The 21,955-nt window shown below is 35.6% G+C and overlaps 1 protein-coding gene across 3 annotated transcripts in view; it reads right to left on the reverse strand.

Annotated features, from left to right (window-relative positions):
* Positions 1-4,684: 4,684 nt before the first annotated feature.
* Positions 4,685-21,955, reverse strand: part of LOC145666882 (uncharacterized) — a 28,289-nt gene continuing 11,018 nt past the window's right edge. The window contains exons 2-3 of one of the 3 annotated variants that reach the window (XM_081734466.1): positions 15,498-15,809; positions 4,685-5,261 (exon numbers count right to left, since the gene is read on the reverse strand). In XM_081734466.1, coding sequence (XP_081590592.1) covers positions 5,203-5,261; positions 15,498-15,809 — 371 coding nt within the window. In that variant the 3' untranslated portion in view covers positions 4,685-5,202. Of the gene's footprint in view, positions 5,262-15,359; positions 15,810-21,955 lie in introns of all 3 variants that reach the window. The other 2 variants (XM_081734464.1, XM_081734465.1) reach the window with 2 other exon arrangements.

The following is a 21,955-nucleotide window of genomic DNA, read 5'->3' on the forward strand; positions in this document are numbered from 1 at the left end:
TCTCCCTACACGAAATGCTTATAAGAAGTTTCATTTTCTTTACAGCTTATTGGAGTACTATTATTACTCAGTCATTTTCTCTCTCGAATCTGAAAATAGGCTGAGGCACAGATAATGTAACTTTTCTTACAGCAGAAGCATAACAGTCAAGTGATCGGAAAAAGAACAAAACTGTCTCCTTACTAATTTTCACATATCTTTTTAAAATGCAAAATATAAAATATTTTTAATATTCAGAATTATAGTGAATAAAATTGTACTGCACCACACTCCTTTTTGAAATTTAATATATATATATATATATATATATATATATATATATTCAAGTTTGAGGCTAAGTCCGTTCACAGTAAAAGCAAGTGAAGAATGTGTTCAATCTAAGCACTGTAGGATACAATATTATTGGGTCTGAATTCATTTGTTCCATCACTAATTTAGTCTTGTACAGTCTGGTTCAAAAAATGTCTGGTCACTTTTCTAACTCTTTGACGTACATCAATTTTATTCATCATGAGCAACACAAAAACATCTCTTTTGGACAACTGAGATGTTTCTTCAAGCTGTCGCATCATAATTTTATGCATACGATTGATTAAATATGACTTTTGAATGACTAGTGGGTAGCCAGTCTTTTCTAGTCACAATACACAGAGAAAAATCCGTTATCCGGACATCGGTATACTGTACAAATATACGGAATCCATATGTTTACTACGTAAATATGTACGGAACACACAATATCCATATGCTACATACGTACTGTCTTTTTTCCGCTTAGATGTCACATCATTTCGCTGCAGGATGTCTGACATCTAACAGTGTTCCGTATATTACATATGTATATATGTGTTACATAGTTCATGTTGATGTTGACATTTTAATGTTGATCATTGTAGACAAAAGACTGTAATAGATAGTTACCAAGATAGAAACGATTTTCTGTAATCAAGAAAAAAATATATTGTCCACTCTAATCTCTCTACTAAAACCAGAAGCGGCATAAATTTAATATCACTTTCGGTTTCAATATTAATTTAGAAAATATCACTTGATACTCTATACTGTCGTCTCCAGAGTTTATTTCATTAGTAAATCTAGAATATAGCATAATTTCTGTCATAATAGAATCAGCGAAATTTGAGTGACTTTTTTAGTGATTCTGTTAGGAATGGTTCTTATAATTTTGTGAATAAATGCTATAGAAATTGAATTTTTAGAATAAATATGGTATTTCATAATTGACCCTGTAATATGGTACATTTTTTTCTTTTTGTAAAGGACCCAGAAAGAATATTACACTGGTGAAGTAAGTAGTGTTGTCACGAGACGAGATGTCTCGACTCGTCTCTAAATCGAGGCAACAAGTAATTTTTAAATTCGAGACAAGACGAGAAACATGACAATTTGCTATTTCGACTTCTCAATAAGCGGTATTTTTATATATGGTCTATAAGGTAAGAAAAAGGACGGGAAGAAATATGGATGGGGATTACAATGATTATATGTTCATATCTCGGGGTCCTGAAGGGTTAGAGACATGAAACTTGGTGTTGAAACTGGAATTTGGTGTACTTGGTAGTTTATGAAGTGTGAGCCCGCAGGCCGAGCAAACTAGGAGGTGTGGGAGCGAAGCCCCTGGTACGTGAACTGAAATTCGATGTATCCCAGGATCTCGGAAGGTCAGAGACATGAAACCTGATATTGGAAGTGAAATTCGGTATGCTTGCAGGTCTATGAAGTGCAAGATAGTAGGTCAAGCCAATATGGGCCTCTGGGGACGACAAGCTCCCAGCTAGCCGAAGGCTAGTTTAATAATAAATATTTCAGTGTGACATGTTTATTATCTAATTTGAGAAGCTGGAATGAGAAATGAGGTGTCCGTTTCTTTTATTTATGTTGATTCCCAGGGACGTCGTAGAACAAGACTAGCAACCACACACACACACACACACACATATATATATATATATATATATATATATATATATATATATATATATATATATATATATATATATATATATATATATATATATAAGCAGCCACTGATTCACTGCTTGTCACTTCGTTGATTCAGCATTAGGTATGTCTGGGTTCGAAACTCATATATGGCTTACACATATTATATTTTTCTTGTGGACAACTATAAACTACTGATATTTTTCTAGTGGTACTTTAGGGTTATCAGAAGTTTGTATTGCATTTGAATGTTTGTTAGCAAAAAAGTACTTACTCGACCTGTACAAGGTTTTCAATATTTTAGTAAACAATAACATGGTCGCTACTGAGAAGGGAGGCCTGATCTCCCTACGTTTCTGCCAGGCAGGTAGCCAGTCCAAAAATGTAGGGGGGCCGATAGAAATTAGGAGGGGCGATCCAACCATATTATAGTTCATTTGCAAGAATACCGTGAAAACTTTAGGAGGGTCAGTAAAAATTTGGGGGGGCAGGTCCCCCAGACCCCTCGTTTATACGGGCCTGATTTCCGCCACTGCAGATTTCAGACTTTTTCTTGATGGAATCTAATTGTTGGCAGAGAGAACGCAAAGTAAGTGGCTGCAACCGCCGACTAGTTTGAATAACTAATTAGTAATTATACTTTCTATTTGGTTTTACTGCCATTGAAAGTGACAATAGACATTTCAATTGCACCAATCCAATGCTTGAAAGAAGCAGACATTCGTTTTGCTTACCTGTCCATTTCAGATTCTCGTCGATTTTCCCAGTACTTATTCAGAAAATATCCCTGACGGGATCGTTTTTTCGGAAGCCGAGAGTAGCATCTCCTTCGTCTTCTTACTTTCGAATCTTCTATGTCGCTCATCTTGCCAAATATGGATTAGTATTTACGTAAATATGCACAAAAGTCAATACTAGGTACGTTGTTTTCTTTACTCCGAAACTACAAAAGCAATACGGGTGTAACAATGAAAACTTGCCCACGCACTCTAAAAACAACTAGTACAATCGCTCAGAATTATGCATAATAATAAAAAGAAAAAAGAAGAAAATATCACAGCGCCACAAAAGGTGACAGAATGTCTCAAAAGATCCAATGTTAGTATGTTAGTATTTCAAACTCATACCTCCTCACAACACACAGCGAAACAACAAAATTCAGTTGAGCTGTTTTATGAAAGAAATACGTGACTTTTTTTTTCAGTCGATTGTTTTAGGAACCGCATTTGTGAAACCAAAACCTACAGCAATAACTGGCGTGGGTGAGTTCTACAGCATAAAAGCATGGAACAAAAGTGTTGAGAAGTATATATAGAAATAACACAAAATGGAAATGCGGCAAAAACAGATCTGTTACCCTCACCAACTTTCCCTCGACCAGCCATAAAAAGGTCCTCATGCTGAGTTTGGTGACATCGTCCGCTACCCGTGGTGTGTCGGCCTCGCACAGTAAAACTATATACCAGGAAAGCGGACGTATAGCGCAGAGCGTTGAAATGTTTCTTGAGTTACAATGAACGTTACCAAAGAGAGAGAGAAAAGAAAAAGAATGTGTCTGCTCGGGCTAGCAGCGACGAGTTTCATTGCATGATTGTCAAATTTAATCGATGAAAATCAACTGCAAAACAAAACGGGATATCTATAAAATTGCTCAGTCATTTTCTTGAGATTGGTCATTAAAACACTTATCCAAAATTACAATGTTCTAAGTACAGTAGTTCCTGAAATAATCATGACCAAATTTTTCTATGCTTTTAGATAGGGAGAATCTCATCGCGCTCCAAGGGTTAGAGACCGCCGTCAGCATTTTTACTTGACTCAGATGTGTCTTACTCTAAATTTTAATCATTCAGAATCCTACAAATATTAACACTTTTAATTACGTAATAAATAATTAATGGAGAAATAAAATATTCAAACTTGAAATCAACAGGATTATAATAAGTTATTATTAGAGACATGAAGGAAAACTGAGTTTGGAAGATAGAGCGGAATTCTGGAAATATATAAAACGCAAAATCCTTTCTAAAGTGTGAGAAAAATTTCATATTTTTTATTTTTCCATTCAGAAGTTTTTAATCTAGTGCTATTTAGGTCACTATTCAATGTTTTTGAGGAATTGCTATTATCTTGATGAAAAGAATTATGTAAAGTTTTTTGATCACCCATCCTTTGTACCTTGGTTAATTTATTTGTATTAACAGTCACAAATAATTGGCCCTAACAACCAATTTAATGATTCCTGCTTCCTAAAGGTTTCGTTTAAGGAATCAGTCAATGTTTGATGGCAAACTGAATTATTTCATCATAGCTGACTTATCAATCACAGATGATCGCTATATGTACGAAAATTGAGTAGAGCTCAATCTGGGATTCACCTATGAAATGTAGACCTACATCTTAACGTAGGGTACGAAGCCTATGAACTCCCACCTGTAATCAAACCCCGTTTTCCCGTTCCAAAGACGTGTACGTTATTCACATAGCTATGAGTTAGCTCTTAAGTTTCAATTTTCCATTTTGCGTTCAACACCTAGGTTACAAAGGACAGAATCTGCAATTAACATAAGCTCTCAATCAGTTAAATCCGATGCCGCTGGTGGGTCACCATAGCTTAGGTTATTCCCGACCACACCATATTGCATACAAGAGATTTGGTCAATAAAAACATGTAAATGTTAGTAATAAAAAATCATTGAGCCAAAGTATAATAAAACACATAATATAATCAAAAATAAATTACATATATTTACAGTATTCGTATAATATATTTTACAAAGTAATAATTTACTGATTCTCAAAATAATATTATGCACGTATATATAGTTTTTACAGTTTCCATTGTGTAATACCAGTTCTAATTAAACAGTACACGATTTGAGCAACAATTTCAAGGAAATATCGAAAGTTAGTTCGTTAGTTTTAACAGTTATATCTAATATTTAGAAAATATTTTATTTTCGTAATTTGAGCAAATTGTGTCATCAGTTTCTACCTTTTATACAATAAAGGAAAGCTTTTTTTTTTTCAAAAAATTGAGTTTTTGAATGACTTAATATTTATTTACAGTATTACAGCAAAAGTAATAAATTATCGAACAATAAATAAATAAATATTTGTTTTTAAAATCACAACACAAAGTGATTATTTCTTCTAAGTAATAACAGCTTAAATGCATAGTAATGACGCTTTTTTGACTCGTAATTTTCGGATTAGTTGCTGTAAACGTAGCTGCCCATATTATTAGCCGGTACGTAGTCTTGAAGTGGGTCTCCTGTACGAGATTGAATACCGCCTATTTCCTGAAAAAAAAGATCATGAAAGAAAGACAAAGTGAAACATGGAACTATCATTGTGCTAAGTTACCGTCTATTTCCTGAAAACAAAGAATATTAAGAAAGAAAGTGTAACATAAACGATCATTATGCTATGTTGCCAACTGTTTCCTAAAAACAAAGAACATGAAAGAAAGAGTAGTGAAACATGGAACGATCATTTTGCTAAGTTATTGTCTTTCCCGAAAACAAAGACCATGAAAACAAGAGAAAGTGAAACATGGAACGATCATTGTGCTAAGTTACAGTCTATTTCCTGAAAACAAAGAACATGAAAGAAAAACAAAGTGAAATATGGAACGATTTTAAGCTAAATTACTATCTATTTCCTGAAAACAAAGAACATGAAAGAAAAACAAACTAAAACATCAAGCGATCCGTATGCTAAGTATGCCATCTATTTCCTGAAAACAAAGAACAGAAAAGAACGATAAAGTAAAACATAGAACGATCATTTTAATAAGTTATTGGTTTTCCCGTTAACAATTGAAAGAGTTTTACTGCAAGATAGGTAATAATGTGCAATAGATGGTAATATAAAACTGTTTTGGGTGTTATAGGTTTATCTTCTCTGTTGTGCAGAGAATTCCGCTTTGAAGTTTAACGCAAACTAGAGGCAATATCAGTATGTTGCCAAGTAATATTAGGCCTACTTTAGCAGACGTTTCGACATTACAAAGCACATCAAAAAATAGAAACAAGTACTTGCAAAACCACCCATTATGTACCAAGTTACATTGCATTTTTCAATTTGACGTAACATTTTAAATCGATACAGGAGATTGTATTTGCTTTTGCTCTACAATTAGATCTGTTCATTGTTTATTTATCGAAGTTTAGTGTCCCTTTTTAGCACATGGCTATATGAGCTGTATGAGAGATGGACGTTCAAGATAAAATTAGAACTACCGAAATGAGTTCAATGTTCTCTCGCTGAGAATCGAACCTTGGGAGGTTGTGTACCAAAGTGTTCATTAGTCACGAGATCAGCGGAAAAAGCTGAATTAACACTAATTTAATCCAAAAAACATTGCATTTTTTTTAAAGGAATAAGATTGAAATCAAAAGATAGGAACTAACAATTAAAGTTACTTTTGGTTTCGTACCATGTGTCATTATAGTTTTCTGAACGTTACATAGAACATTAAAGGAAGTAACAACGAAAGGAAGATACAATTTTATAACAAGTGACATTATCTAGCAGAGATCTCTGTACCACGTATGGTATTACTCGTTAAACTATCAAGATGTAATTTTGTTTGTATGTATATCATACTAAGACATTCGATTCCGACGTTCTTTACTGGCAACTTTATATAAATACTAGAAAATATTATTTTTTTCTTAAATTCACATATTTTCAGTATTGGTCGTAATTGTATAGCGCTGCAAGAAAAGTTTGAAAACAGGCTGATCGAAACGCTGATGTTTGAAATTACACTGCCTAATAATACAAGTATACCATAGCTGGATCTTTAAGGTACTTGTAACTTGACTAGGCATGCAATTAGGAAATCCTCTATTTTATGTAAGGTGGAATTTTAAAGTCTGGTTTCTAGTAATTATGGCTTACGCATAAGAGGCTGAGATTGTCGAGTTTGTTTACAAGAGCACATGTCTCACACGCTTGCTCCTGTCCACGTTGAAGATTAAAATTTCGATGGGAGTTAAAAGCGAATTTTTGAAATGTAAAGATAAGAACTACAATAATAAATCTCACCAGTAGTTAATGTTGTTCTACGAATTTTTGCTGACATAAAATAAACCATTGATTACAAACAAACAACATATGTAGAACAAGCAAGCAAACAAAAATTCGTGATGCATTGAGCAGACGAAGACGGAGTATAGTGGAGTTTATTTAGAAATTTAAGATTGATTAACGAGCATATTTTTATAGTAATAATAATAATAATAATAATAATAATAATAATAAGAAGAAGAAGAAGAAGAAGAAGAAGAAAGTGGGTATAGTAAAACATAAATGAAAATGATGTCTTTAATTTAACGTCTAATAATTATTCCCTTAGGCTAAAGGAGATGGGTGATTATGTGATAATCAGCGGAATGAAAACGTGAGAGGAAAGGAGGAATTCCAAGAAAATCTAGAGGTACGATGTAATCCTTCACGAAGTCACTTGTCCTAGGATCGCAACAGGGACCCCTCGCAACACTGGTGAAGACTTTATCAACAGAGCCACCGTGTCTCCAACTATTAATAAATGACATGACATGGCTAATACAAGGGAAAAAGTAAAAATGTAATAAAAAATGAAATGAAATGAAATCTTTGAGTTTAACGTCCCACAATTATGCCGGTTAGGCTAAAGGAGACGGTGATGATGAGTAATGAATGAAATGGTGGAATGAGTAAAGTAGGAGGAAACGGAAGAACACCGAGAAAACCCACGAGCACGGTGTTTGTCCACCACAAAGTTCACACTTGGCGGGGGCTGGGAGTGAACAAGGGACCCCAAGCAGCAGAGGTGAACGCTCTACCACTGAGCCACCGCGCCCCCTAAAATAGTAATAAAAGGAAAACGAATGAACAATAAAGATGAAGTAGGCTATACGGAGAAAGACCAAGTACAAGGAAATTGCCGTGTCTGAAAATTTAAAATTGTTTAACGGGCCTAATTAAAGGAAGAAAAAGAACTTTATGTAAGTAGATCAAGCAAATCGTATAAGGGGGACACTTTCTCTCAATGTTAGAGTGCTCCTTTCTGTTGCAAGAGGTCTCTGGATCGATCTTCGGTCAAGTGAATTTGTAGTGAATGTGGGTTTTCGGGATTCTCCCGTTTTCTCACACTTTCTCATTCCACCAATTAGTTCATAATCCACTATATTAATCATCAGTCTATTTTTAGCCTAAACAGCAATAATCGTGGGACATAAAAATAGGAGTTCCTTTCATTTCATGTATAAGTAAATCGGACGGAAATCAGACAAAAGAAAGGAAATGGCCACCCTACCCGGTCCTACTAGCTGAGAAGCCACACCTAGTTGCATTATGACAAGGAAGATACGACATAGATATACAACCTAGAGATTTTCAAATGTGCACATCATGCCTTCCAGTCTGAACATTAAAGTAATAATAATAATAATAATAATAATAATAATAATAATAATAATAATAATAATAATAATAATAATAATAATAATAATAAGTTGTTTGGAAGTAATATATGCATGGCTATGACAATACTATAAACAGAGCCGGATTTAGGTTTGGTGAGGCCCTAAGCTATTAAAGGTAATCGAATCTCTATATCTCCAGCTGTGCTTTGTAGGCTGACATTTTAGTAAGTAGCCTATCATTAGGAGTTCCAAGAAGTCACAGTTGCTGTATGGTGATTTAATTGTATTTTTTGAAATCTTATTTTTGAAAATATACATCCAGTTTTCTTTCTTTAAAATTTTGAGGCCCCTAAGAAAGAGTGGGGCCCTAAGCTATACTTTGTTTACCTTATACATCCGGCATTGACTATAAACCTTCATACAATGTCTCCTAACTGTCATAATAGGATGTTTATTAGATAATGACGATTATGAAGAGATCTTACAGAATTTGTAGGCCCCAAATTTTTAATGGTGTGTGAACTAAACTCTCAGATTTCTAGGTATTGAAAATAGTCCTATAGAAAATATAATATACACCCTATATACTAGTGAGTTACGAAACACTTTACCACAACTAGATGGTTCTACTTAAACACTTACATATCCATGCTAATTTTTCTACTATTATGGATGTCTTTAATGTAGCGAATATAGTTACTATATTAGTGTTTTAATGATAATAAGAAAAGAATTTTAAATAAAATGTCTCGTTCCTGTCAAAACAAACCCATTTTTTCTTGCAAGATATTTATCATATATTTTGTATTGTATGAATCGTTTTTGTATACCATGTGTATGTTTTTAAGTACAGACAACTAATTAAATATATAAAAATAATTAAGATCACTATTTTTATCCTCCCATAAACACATCAGCTACATAAGCTTACGCCAGCGACTAATAGTACTTGACCGACATGCCATCTAAATAGCCTATCTCACTCGTTCTTCTAATGTTCTCTTGCTTACGCACTTACTTCGTGTATTTTTAAATGCATTTTCACACATCGTGCATCATCCGAAACAAATGCAAAAGAAATACGCATGCTCTTGTCTTTGCCGTAGTATCAATGTTACTGAATTTAATGCATCTTGATTCAGGCAGGGCCGTGCCGTGGAAAATCAGCGCCCGGGGCGAGAGTATACAACGGCGCCCCTATACATATATTCCAAGCAATTTTTCCTTTCCTCCCGAAATTTTTCGCACCTCTTACTTCGGCGCCCGGGACCGTCGCCCCGCTCGCCCCCTCCCGCGGCATAACCCTGGATACAGGCAGGGTAAAGTGAGGGGGACGCCGTCACCCCACTTCCAGAAAATATGTGTGGCACCCCCATTTCCTAAAAAAAAAAAAACTTACAATGGGCAAAGATAGGCACGGGGGAAGGCGTTACGTCATGCGTCCCCCTACGTTTTCAGATCCACTTTTAGCCCTGGATACAGCCCATGGTGGTCGGTTAGTTTCTTACTATAAACCACTTGTACATCTATCTACATTATACTTCTCAGAGTTAACATCTGCCCATGCCGCCTAAACTGACTCCTTATTTCTCACCCTGACCAATTCTTCACGCATAGTGAATCTTGTATAAGCTGTTAGTACACAGGACATAACCACGCTCGTATTAACTTAGATGTACTTTTCTTTATTCTTTTCTTTTTATTCTTTTATTATAGTTTATTATTTTCTCACGACACCATAGTATTCTCGAATAGTAATTCTGCTCCTACTGACCGACTGGTTAAAGGGTCACGAGTACGATTTCCAATTTATTACAATCAGGGCTCTCTTCCTAGTATTTTGCTCTATATTACCCCTAACATTTTCTTCTTAGACCATCCGAGGTTTTTCACCATACTCTTCCTAAATACTATATTTTGCATCAAAGATGCATAATTCCCACGCTTGTGACCTATCCTGTCCATCATAAATTCCCAGTGGCCTTTCGTGGTCGAGGAGTTAATGTTGAGTGTTTGCACTAAGCATGGTTTGATTCCCGTTGGGTATATAGGATACAAACAAGAGTGATAGTTATGATCCCACTGTAAACAAAGGTCTCGTCTCCAATAGCAACGGTGCTGTAAAAAGAGAAGTTACACTGAAATCAATTCCGACCTAATCTAATCAAATTGAAGTTTCACTAGTTTCTAAACTCGTGTGTAAGACCGAGTGTATGAAGGACGGGTTTTACTAATTACATGCATTTCGAACCACAACAGGGGTTTAAATCCGGAACAGCTGAAGAGTGATCAGACTCTCGTGCAAGATCTATCCAGAGTTGCCAACTTTCCTTAAGAAAAATCGGGACGGAACATCAGTGTTGGAGATTCCCCCCCTCCCCTTTCCGGAGACAACTACACGTACGGAGAGTCGTTGAAAACTAAATAATCAGCTGAATAACACGAACCTGATGAATGCGGCACATTAGTTTTTTTTTTTTTATTTATTTTCCCACTTACTGCTCATCACTGAGTACAAACAATATATGCAACAAATTCAAACCAAAATAACTGCAATTTACGCGTATTATGAACGAAGTTTAGAGAGAAAACTATATAGATTGTTTTTCATCACAAATGAGTGCATAACATTGTTAAGGGATTACTGACAAAAGGTATTATCTACTAAAACCAAGTCTCTCTGGTGCTTGGGGTCCCGGGTTCGATCCCAACCCTCGCCAAGTGAACTTTGTGGTGGACAAACACCGTGTGTGTGGGTTTTCTCGGGGTTCTCCCGTTTCCTCCCACTTTCTTCATTCCACCATTTCATTCATCACTCATCATCACCGTCTCCTTTAGCCTAACCGCCATAGCCGTGGGACGTTAAACTCAAAGATTTCATTTCATAAAAGCACGTCTTATTATTTGGCTATCATCATACAAAATCTTTGGCCCAGTGAAATATTAATTAACTTCGAAAATCGATAAATCGGGACAATATGCGTTCAGACGAGTGTCCGGTCGGGACGAGGAACAAATAAGTCAGAAATCGGGACGGTTGGCCAACATGAATCGGGACGGTTGGCAACCTTGGATCTATCCTCACAGTGTGTCCCAATTCCCATTACACTACATCGCCTTCGAGAGATCTAAATTGCAGAATCAAGCCGCTTCTTGCAGCAATCCAATCATATAGTAAGAACTTAAAAAAAAATAAAAATAAAATACAAAAATAGAAACACTTAAGAATAATAATCCCAAAAAATCACTTTTCTAAAAAAAAAAAAAAATGCAGAAACAATTTTACATGGTTGAGAAATAAAACTCGCACTCAGAGTTTTACTGGATTTTCTACATAAGTTTGTTATCCATCTCTTTGTATTATATTTTTCATTTAGTTTATTTTATAATATTACACCTTTTTCTTTATATTTGTCAGTGTAATTTTAATCTGCATATCTTTCTTCATCTTTTCGTTAAGTTAGTAAATCTTGTGTTTTCATTGATATACTTTGAATATGTTAAATCGAACAATATATATTGCAGCCCTGTTAAGAAAAAGTACTGCCAATTCAATGATTAAATATATAGATTAAATATATATATAGTAGGGTACTATAACTTGACAGTTCTACTCCTACAGTAATAAAAAATGTAAATACTTTAAAAGTAAGACGTTTTCATGTATGTACATATAGGGTGAACCTGAGAGGAGTGCACAAACTCTGGGTATTGATTCGTGATATTAAAAGAAGACAAAAAGTCCTCTTGCATATTGTCGAATTTCGCGTCGTGTAAGAGTGACAGGGGTGCAAACTTGGAATCGAAAATCGAATCGTTACATCAAAAGAAGATTTAAAAAAATCTTCTTGTATGTTGTCGAATTTCTAACGTCATGTACGAGTGACAGGAATGTCAATTTGGAATCCAAACATGAATTCTGACAATTGGAGGGAAACAGAAAGATGCGCACAGCCTACACGACGCAGAATTCGACAATATGCAAGAGGACTTTTTGTTTTCTTTTGATGTCACAAATCAGTTCATGGAATTCGTGGACATCTTTCAGGTTCACCCTATATATATATATATATATATATATATATATATATATATATATATATATATATATATATATATATATATATATATATATATATATATATATATATCACACCACCATCACCACCACAACATTTATTCGATTAACTATCAGTTTATATTAGACCTGCAACAATTTTCTGCTGAGTATAGAAAGATTATTAGGCACTCGAGATGTCGCAGTTTTACATGTGCAACAACAATATCACAAAATAACACAAACTGCTCATAAACGACAGGTACAGATTAAATATTGCAACTATATAGAAAAGGAATGCAACTCAACTAAAATTTAGTAAACAGTTCAATCTTTTAAACAGAAAATGTACACAATGTTAATATGTTCTCAGTGTAAATAACTGTGCACGCAAGGTATATGGTGGCAAACTGAGGACTCATGTGCTAAATAATGATTATAAGCTCAGTTCACCTAATCATCAACAAGTGAAGTGCAACGGCTGAAGCATGAAACCCAAGCGATAACATGTATGATATGTGAATGAGGTAAAGAGTTGCGATTAAGGATGCGCAGTGCATTATGCTGTAAATAACTGTATAGGCTAATGGTGAAATATTGTAGACAATTTCTGTATTATTGGAAGGATGAGGGCAAAATTACTCTCTGTAAATAAACGAAAGTATCGCTAGGTGATGTCATTATATGAGCGTATACATATGCTGTATGTGCGATAATTTTATTCGTAGGTACATACCATTTCTTTGTGAAAGAAATCCCATGATGTATATTCTGACAGTAGAGTAAAGGATACAAATATGGAATAGTACTACTAATATGGAATAGCGACCTATAGCGGATATATGGTGCTGCCGCGTAGGGCTGATAGGTGCAGACTGTTATAGAGCTACGGACATTACGCCACACCTGAGTAGAAAGTGTTAGACGAAAGGACTAGTGTGATACAGCTGTTGATACTTTTTTCTGGTTACTGAGTTTTCTGTAGGTAAGTTTTCAGTGGAGTAAATTTTATTCTTAATGAAGTTCAATTGTTGTCACTTTGCAGTCTGAATTTCGACAAATGTCAACGATCATTTTCGTACAAAGCAGAAAAGAGTTGAAGTGTTTTGTACATTGCTACATCATGTGACATTCCAAGGAGGCAAGGATACAAATATGGAATGCCAATGGGGTGATAAATATGGAATAGTATTCCATAATTGTGTCTCTTACTATTTTCTTTTATTTTTCCTCTTTATTTTGTATCATACATACATTCCTTCATCCAAAAAGAAAGAGTGTCATCAGAAACAATGAGCAAGCAGCCATCTTCTAGGTCAGAAGTAAGTAAATGGTACACCTAAAACAGGCCAAATATTATGTTCCCAGATCTACTCTACTTAGGTTTGTAAATTCAAATCCGCACTTTATACTTTAGGAAGTTGCCAAAACAATACTTGAACGCAAAACTGTATTACCTATAGAGTTGGAAAATCCGCTAATTTAAATTAGTGGAATATTTATTGCTAATGAAAAAAAATATTAGTTCTTCACGAAGACAACGCTAAGAATATGGCAGAAGAGGTCTAAAAATAAATGTCTGACTAGTCCTGAGGAAGTAATACCAGTTCGAAATTCTAGAAAGCAGTTTGGCAGTATCGGAAGAAAACCAGAACTAGCTGCAGTTTTGACATCTTCGCCATATAAGAATGATCTTCAGCAGCAGGAGAAAAGAAACCCAACAGATAACAAACAGAAAATGAAAACCCAGATAATAAACAATACACGTATAGGGCAAGGAGAACAGTACAAATGAGCCCACAGCTACCTCAAGATATCGTGAAAGAAGTAACAAACGTCTAAAACGACACAGAGAGAGCTCTTCCAATTCATCAAAAGAATGTGAAATCAATTTCGAAGACTCGTCTTTAGACTTTTCTCAGCCAGACGATGAAGTTATCCCAATAGTCCTGATGCCGAATGTCTCTTGGGTGGAAAATTCTCACAAGATAATCATGGAGAGCAATGAGTAATGTGTTTTATGTGTGAATTATGGTCCCACGTACAATGTTTTGGATATGACCGAGGATGCTGTTATATTTGTGAGTTTTGTAAATAGATTATTACAAGTATTCCATATTTAGACCCATTTACGTAAACAGAAAAAATCGCATGTTTTCAGTAAATCATCAATATCTATCTCAGTCTTATTCATGTGATGATTGTAACTCCATAGTGCTGTAGTAAACATTCTACTTTACCTTTCAAAGTATATTTTGCTGATATTTTCAGTTTTGGTGACGAGTAATTACTTAATAAGTAAATGGTATTCCATATTTATATACTTTCCTCTACTAAAAGTAAAAATCTTGCAAAAAGATGCTGCAACGTCATTACTGAATACTAGAAATGCAGTTAGAACTTCCCAAGATGACGGTTTATGAACTTTTTGAGGGGGAAAAATGTCTTCCAATAGTAATCTGGCGTGAACATTCTACGGATTTAGTGTGACTAGTTTCTGTTTGAAATTTTCTTGTAAATGCTGGATTAATTCATAGTCACAGCGAGTAATACCTGACTTCTACAACTGCCATTTGTTTTCAGTGCTAAATATGTTTATTGCCTGTTATGAAGAGGTTTCTAAAACGTGGTGGGAGAGTGGAGGAAGACTATCTCTGCCCATAAAAAGGGGCATGTTCCATAAAAATAAGTATAATTTTGCTTGCACAAAACTGTCTTTTGGTGCAATGGAGGTTTCCGTTAAACTGTATTGCTACTTTTGAAACCGAATACATACGTTTCTATAAGGGAGCTTCCGCCAAATTGAAACGTAACTCCACATGCTTAGTGTAACTAATAAAATGATGAAGGGATAGAGAAACATCAAGGCTCTGGTGGAGAATTAGTGAACACTTTTGCAAAGTGCAATTTGAGAGAAGGTAACTTACCATCTTTCTTAGCAACTTGCGTCCTGTACGCTGCTGATGCATTACCTAAAAGCTGTACGGAAGGGAACATTCCTGCAGCGACATTAGTTGAATATTGAGCAGCTAAGTCAGCAGATGCACCAGTTGTACCATACCCACCTGCAGCACCGGCTGAGTATTGCTGAGCATACGGGTACATGTAGCTTCCATAAGCACCAGAGCTGTCGCCAGCCATTTGAGATCCATAATAATCATGGTAGCCGTAAGGTGGTGGGTGTCCCATAGGGAAGAATCCTTGTTCCATTATTTTCTTCAGAGCAATCATACCGGAAGTCATCAGAGAGAACTTGCTGATAAAGAAGGATTTGATAAGGAACAGTTTCACAGCTGCAATGGACAAAATTAAGGCACCTGCCAATTTGAATCCAATGACCAATGGAAGAAGAAGCCTTATTAAATGGCGCCGTCTACCTGTAAAATAAGAAATACGATACTTAAAGTTTAGTTCAAATGTTAGTATCATAAAATCAGATATAATTTTTGACACTCAGAATTTAGGATTCACAATACCAATTGTGCTATTACAACAGTAAAGGCTTTATCAAGCAATTTTCTTTTCTTTGGAAGACCTAAACCTAATCATTTCATAATAGCAATACTTTGTCTGTTGTTGAAGCTAATTCCTAATAGTTAACAATTGCCACTCCACTACGTTCGATAGAACAGTGTAATATTTTACAAATTTTAACGACAATCCACATGAATCGTACTACCATTAACACTCATTATTAAATGGAAATAAGGTTGTAATTACATAAGTAAAATTCACAAGTATTTTTTCCAGTTTAGTAAGTACGAAAATGAATGCAGTACGGTTGTTAAATCAATACAGTCTGCTTTTAAGCTATCCATTAATTATATTCTGGAATCAAAAGTGATTATTTCAATTCACGAACACTACATATATCTACAAACTAGATAACTCTATGGTGCAGATTAACAATAAGTGTACCAATATGCTACAAAATAACTAACATCCTAGTGCTGTAGGTGGGAAAGGCTGACATGTAAAAGTAAGAGAAAAGGATAACATACCTAGCTATAAACCTACATTCCCCGTTCGAAGAACGAGAATTTCAGGTCGTTTATATATATGTAACTTAAGTGTTCGTACTTTAATATACCTACAGCTAACTCTTTCCTCGGAGGTCAAAATTTGCACTTGATAAAATAGCACTTGTGGTAGATATTTGATCATATTTTATGGTATATTTGATTTCACTTTCTAAAATTCCACGTTCTAAGTTAAAAGACACGTAGTAGTGTCACGTCTACACCACGAGAAGGAGTTTGGTTAGCTTATAGAAAATATATGAATGGTATGCATCAAACCTGACTTTTTGTACACTAAGGTTGCATAATACCGAAGGAAACTTCTATAATATGGAAATGCATGAGCAACCGTATCTTTTCATCAACTGGACCATCAATGAACTTAATTTCTAATTTTTGACCGTCTACACCTTCAACGAACTTAATTCTTAACTTTGACCATCTATACCTTCAACGAACTTAATTCCTAACTTTGACCATCTACACCTTCAACGAACTTAATTCTTAACTTTAACCATCTGCACCTTCAACGAACTTAATTCTTAACTTTAACCATCTATACCTTCAACGAACTTAATTCCTAACTTTGACCATCTACACCTTCAACGAACTTAATTCTTAATTTTGACCACCTACACCTTCAACGAACTTAATTAACTTTGACAATCTATACCTTCAAGTAAGTGAGTATGCACAAGCCGGTAGTCAATATTTGTCTTTGAGTCTGTCAGCAATCCTGTGTAGTGACATGAGCAAAAAAGAAAAAGAAGCGGTAAGGTTAACTTTACATTGAACTTGCGAACTTGCATCGATCTTGACGTAACGTCACGTGGTATTTAGTCCACTTTGCACATACAAGTTTATTGATTAAAAATGAAGTGATTTACTTACGCTATAAACCATAGCTGAGCGAGCGTCAGCAAGCGAAGGCGATTAGAAGCCCCGCAGTGCTCGTTTCATTCCACCTTTATCACAGTAATAATACCACCTGACATTACGTCACGATCGGGTGGTACAACTTCATTGTAAAACTAACCTCATCCGAGCAGTTCTTTCTAAATTCTACTTTGAGAGCCATCTCGTGAGTGAGATATGAAGCGATTAAGTAGTTGAAATTATTATTATTATTATTATTATTATTATTATTATTATTATTATTATTATTATTATTATTATTATTATTATTATTATTATTATTGTGGACTTGTAAGAATATATAGTTCGGTATCAGTAACGGCTCTAGAAGCGACATTTGAATGGGCGCTCTCCCCGATGGCATCGTCCGTCCCCTAGACATTTCGTATTGCAATGTAGGACAAGTAATACTAAACTTTCATTTTCGGTGTACAAAATATATTTCTACCTCTCCATTTCCCCTGAAAAAATGGCGTAGTCATTGTTCTATCCTATCCTAGTCCTATTTATGAAGTATATTATTAATTGAGGTTTGTGATGCAATATTATTAATCAATTTTTCTAAACGTCTCGTATTTTTTTTTTTTTTTTAAAGTGTTAATGATAAATTTTAGATTTTGGTAAAATTCCTATTAAATTTCGACTTATGGAAAGAAAAATGGAACTATCTATTTACATAAGTCGCGAACTATCAGTATTATATAAAACTTTTAAGATGCCGCCACAGTTTACAATTTTAAAAAATGTGTATATATTCCTGGGAAATCATCCAGACACTCAATCTAAGAGCATAAAAGTGCAATACCAAATATATTGCTATTAAAAGTAAGATGATTATATTATATTTTTAAGACTAATTTTATAGAATAGAATTTAAAGAAGCAAAGATTGCACCTATTTTAAAAAGGTTTTGGTACAACAGCAGAGAATGGTATAGCTCATTATATGTTCTATCTCCCATCTGTAGTGACCATGATCCAGTTAAATTGACATTACATTTTCCAAACTACCGTCAATTTCCTGACACTCCACCACATACCGTTCTCTGTTATGACCGTGCCGACTGGAACAAATATCGAGAAGATTTGACTACTACCTTATCTAACGTGCCTACTCCAGTACATCGCTCTGACTTACATAACACGCTTGATACACTTACTACTGCTATACAACATAGTAGCCACCAGCATATACCCACGATTAAATCTAATTCTGCTCGACCCGCACTTCCTCCTCAATATCGCACACTACTTGCTCTTGCACGGCAGGAACACCACGAATATCTTCGCACACGTGATCCAGGGCTTTTACAACTACAGCGTCAATATCTACGGCAAGTTCATAATTATATGATCACCTATAAAAGACGTAAGTGGATCCAAACAGTTAACCATCTTGATCAAGAACATAATCCTACCAAATTCTGGAATGTCTTTCACAGGCTCTGCGGGACACGCTCCTCTCTCTCTTACCCTCTCATCATCAACCAGACCTCAGTACAAACTGATACAGAGAAGGCTAATGTGTTTGCTCAATCACTTCAAAACATTTTTTCGCCACCACTCATCACCTACACTCCTGAACGTTTACGCACTAGAATAAGCAACGTAACAGATCCTCATCAACCACATCTTCGTATTAGTTCTAGTCACGAATTAGATTCGGATCATCCTCTTACTAGTCCAATTACACCGTTGGAGATCACAGCAGTCTTAGCCAATAAGAAGAATACAGCCCCAGGGTTTTACGGTGTAACTTACCGCCATATTAAAGAGGCTCCACTGGTGGTTCTGCTCCTAATGTCCGCTACTTATAACCTTACACTTCGAACAGGTGATTATCCGGCTTCCTGGAAAACTTCAAAAATCTTAATGTTTCTGAAACCGCATAAAGATAACACCAAGGCAGAGTCGTACCGCCCAATACAACTCACGTCTACACTGGGAAAGATCCTCGAACGCATCTTAGTTCGGCGTCCACATACTCACTGCTTCCACAATCAAATTCCTCTACACCAAATTGGTTTTCGTCCTAACTGCAGTCTCAATGATAATCTACTCAAACTTACCACTATTCTTACCAACCACTTCAATAGCATCCAGCCTTCCTGTTTATTATTATTTGACTTGGAGAAGGCTTTCGATTCCGTTTGGCACGATGGGTTACTTTACAAACTTCATCTTCTACGATTACCATTCGCATATATCAGACTAATTTATCACTACATCACCAATCGCATAGCATATGTCTGCATTAATTCATCTTTATCATTTCCTATTTTTCCGCTTAGTGGTGTACCCCAAGGGTCAGCGTTATCCCCACTCCTATATATACTATATGTTCGAGATTTGTCTGTTCCTCCTGATCCTATCTACACCTTTATCTTTGCAGATGATACTGCTTATCTTGCCTGTGGAAAATCTATTCAGCATATCAATACTATACTTCAAGAGGCAATAAATAAGTTCTGTGACTGGTGTAATACTTGGCGACTCCGAATCAACTCCACTGAAACACAGGCACTTGTCATCATACCATCAGGACGTACCAATCTGGTCCGACGCAATAGATCTCTTTTACATCTTACCATAGAAGGCACACGCATTTCCGTCACACGTACAGCGAGGTATTTGGGTGTTATCTTTGATTACCATCTTTCATGGCGTGGACACCTTCAGCATCTCATAACTCTGGTGCAAAATAAACTAAACCTTCTGAAGAGATTAGTAGGAACTTCCTGGGGCCTTCATCAAGAGACTGTGTTAAACACTTACAAAGTTTTCTTGCGACCATCTATACTCCATGGACACATCGCATGGCTTAATGCCAGTAACAAATTCTACACCCGCCTCCAGATCATTGAAAGACATGCATTACGCTTTGCATATCGCATCAAACTGCCTAGTCCCACCCGGCTACTCTATGAGCGTATTCCATTTCCACATCTCATTCTTAATTTAGAAAAACTGCGTACCAGGTACATCACTACCCGTTGGACTCAAGGCCATTCCACCCTTCGCAGTTGTATACGCATCGATGCAGATCAAGATGTTCCACCCCGTCTACAATCTACACCACTTCAGCACTTAGTTACACTGTATGTTCTTACACATCCTGACGAACAAATAGACAAATTTCTATTAGCATATCAACCACCAGACTTATCACCAAACATTTATCTATCTTTTGCACTTTAATTCGCACTAACAAGGGCATCATTGTGTCTCTCATCATGTGTCGAGTCGCCCCGGCACAAGAAGATAACCCTTCACCTGTCTAACTAACAATATCACTGTGTTGTGGCGTCTAACTTGCACCTCATCTTTCATCTCATCACACATACATTCTGATAGATAATGTACATACAATAAGTAACGATTCCTGATCAATTGATGAATAAAAATCCCAATTATGAATGAATAAAGACAATAAATAAATAAATGAAATTAAACCTCTTTGTCCATCCAATTTATCCTTTATTCCCCTTACGCATAACTCCACTCCCAAGAGAAGGTATTCCCTTCTACAGGTTCTTGCATTGTAAATAAAAAAAATAGCTCATTATATTGGTTTCATATCGATATTAAGATTTGAGAATTATTAAATTTTTGTCCATATTTGTAGTTATTAAGATTATGTGTGTAAAGAAATACCGCATAACAAATTCTAGACTAAAATTCTAAAACAATATTCCTTGAAAAGATTTTTCTTTTAAAAAACGACTTTTTTAAAAGCACTAAAATATTCTATCATCAATAAAAATTTGTGAACTTTGTGTTAAGCAAAGTAATACGCAATGGTTAATACGAGACCCGTCGCGAAAGTAAACAACGATTGCGCATTGTGCGCGGTGCTGACCCCCCACCGTTGCGATCGCATGAGCGGCAGTTAGCTTCACCTCAGTGCGAGCCGAGTCTTAATGCTAGGTGATCCCATTGCTTGTTTTAGCAGCGATTCAAAATAGCGGCGCCAATCGAAAATCCCGCCAAATTTGAAATACGGAGTTCATGTCAAGAGGAGCAACAATAAACTCAGAAGCCTATTCTGAAACTCCATCGATTTCGACGCGCCAACCAAAACAAAAGACACGGAATGCTGTCGACAAAAGTGTTGTTGATCCATGACAATGCCCGGCTTCATGCACCAGTACGAACACATCAAGAACTTCAACGTGTAAAGTGGGAAATCTTCGGTTATCCTGCTTACAGCCCTTACTTGGCACCAAGTGATTTTCACTTATTCCCAAAACTTAAGGAATTTTTGGGTAGAAAACAGTTCGCAAACGATTAGAAACTCAAGCAAGTAGTGTCAGCCTGGCTCAAATCTTTGGCAGCGGTTGAGTATAATATCGGCATTAAAAAACTAGTCCCACGATATAACAAGAGTCTTGATAACTATGGCAATTACATAAAAAAAGTAGAGTAAGGTCCTGTGACTTCATAAAACAAAGTTTTGTGCTGAAATCTTTTGTTCTTATTTAAGCAGGTCAAAACGTTCTTTACCTTCTGGACGATCCTTGTATTAAATCATAATTTCAATGGTAATTTTATTAAGCATTAATTGTTTGGTTTAATACACAGATATCTCAA

The sequence above is a fragment of the Thermobia domestica genome, chromosome 12, assembly GCF_964235325.1.
Source record: "Thermobia domestica chromosome 12, izTheDome1.hap1.1, whole genome shotgun sequence".
Lineage (NCBI taxonomy): Eukaryota > Metazoa > Arthropoda > Insecta > Zygentoma > Lepismatidae > Thermobia > Thermobia domestica.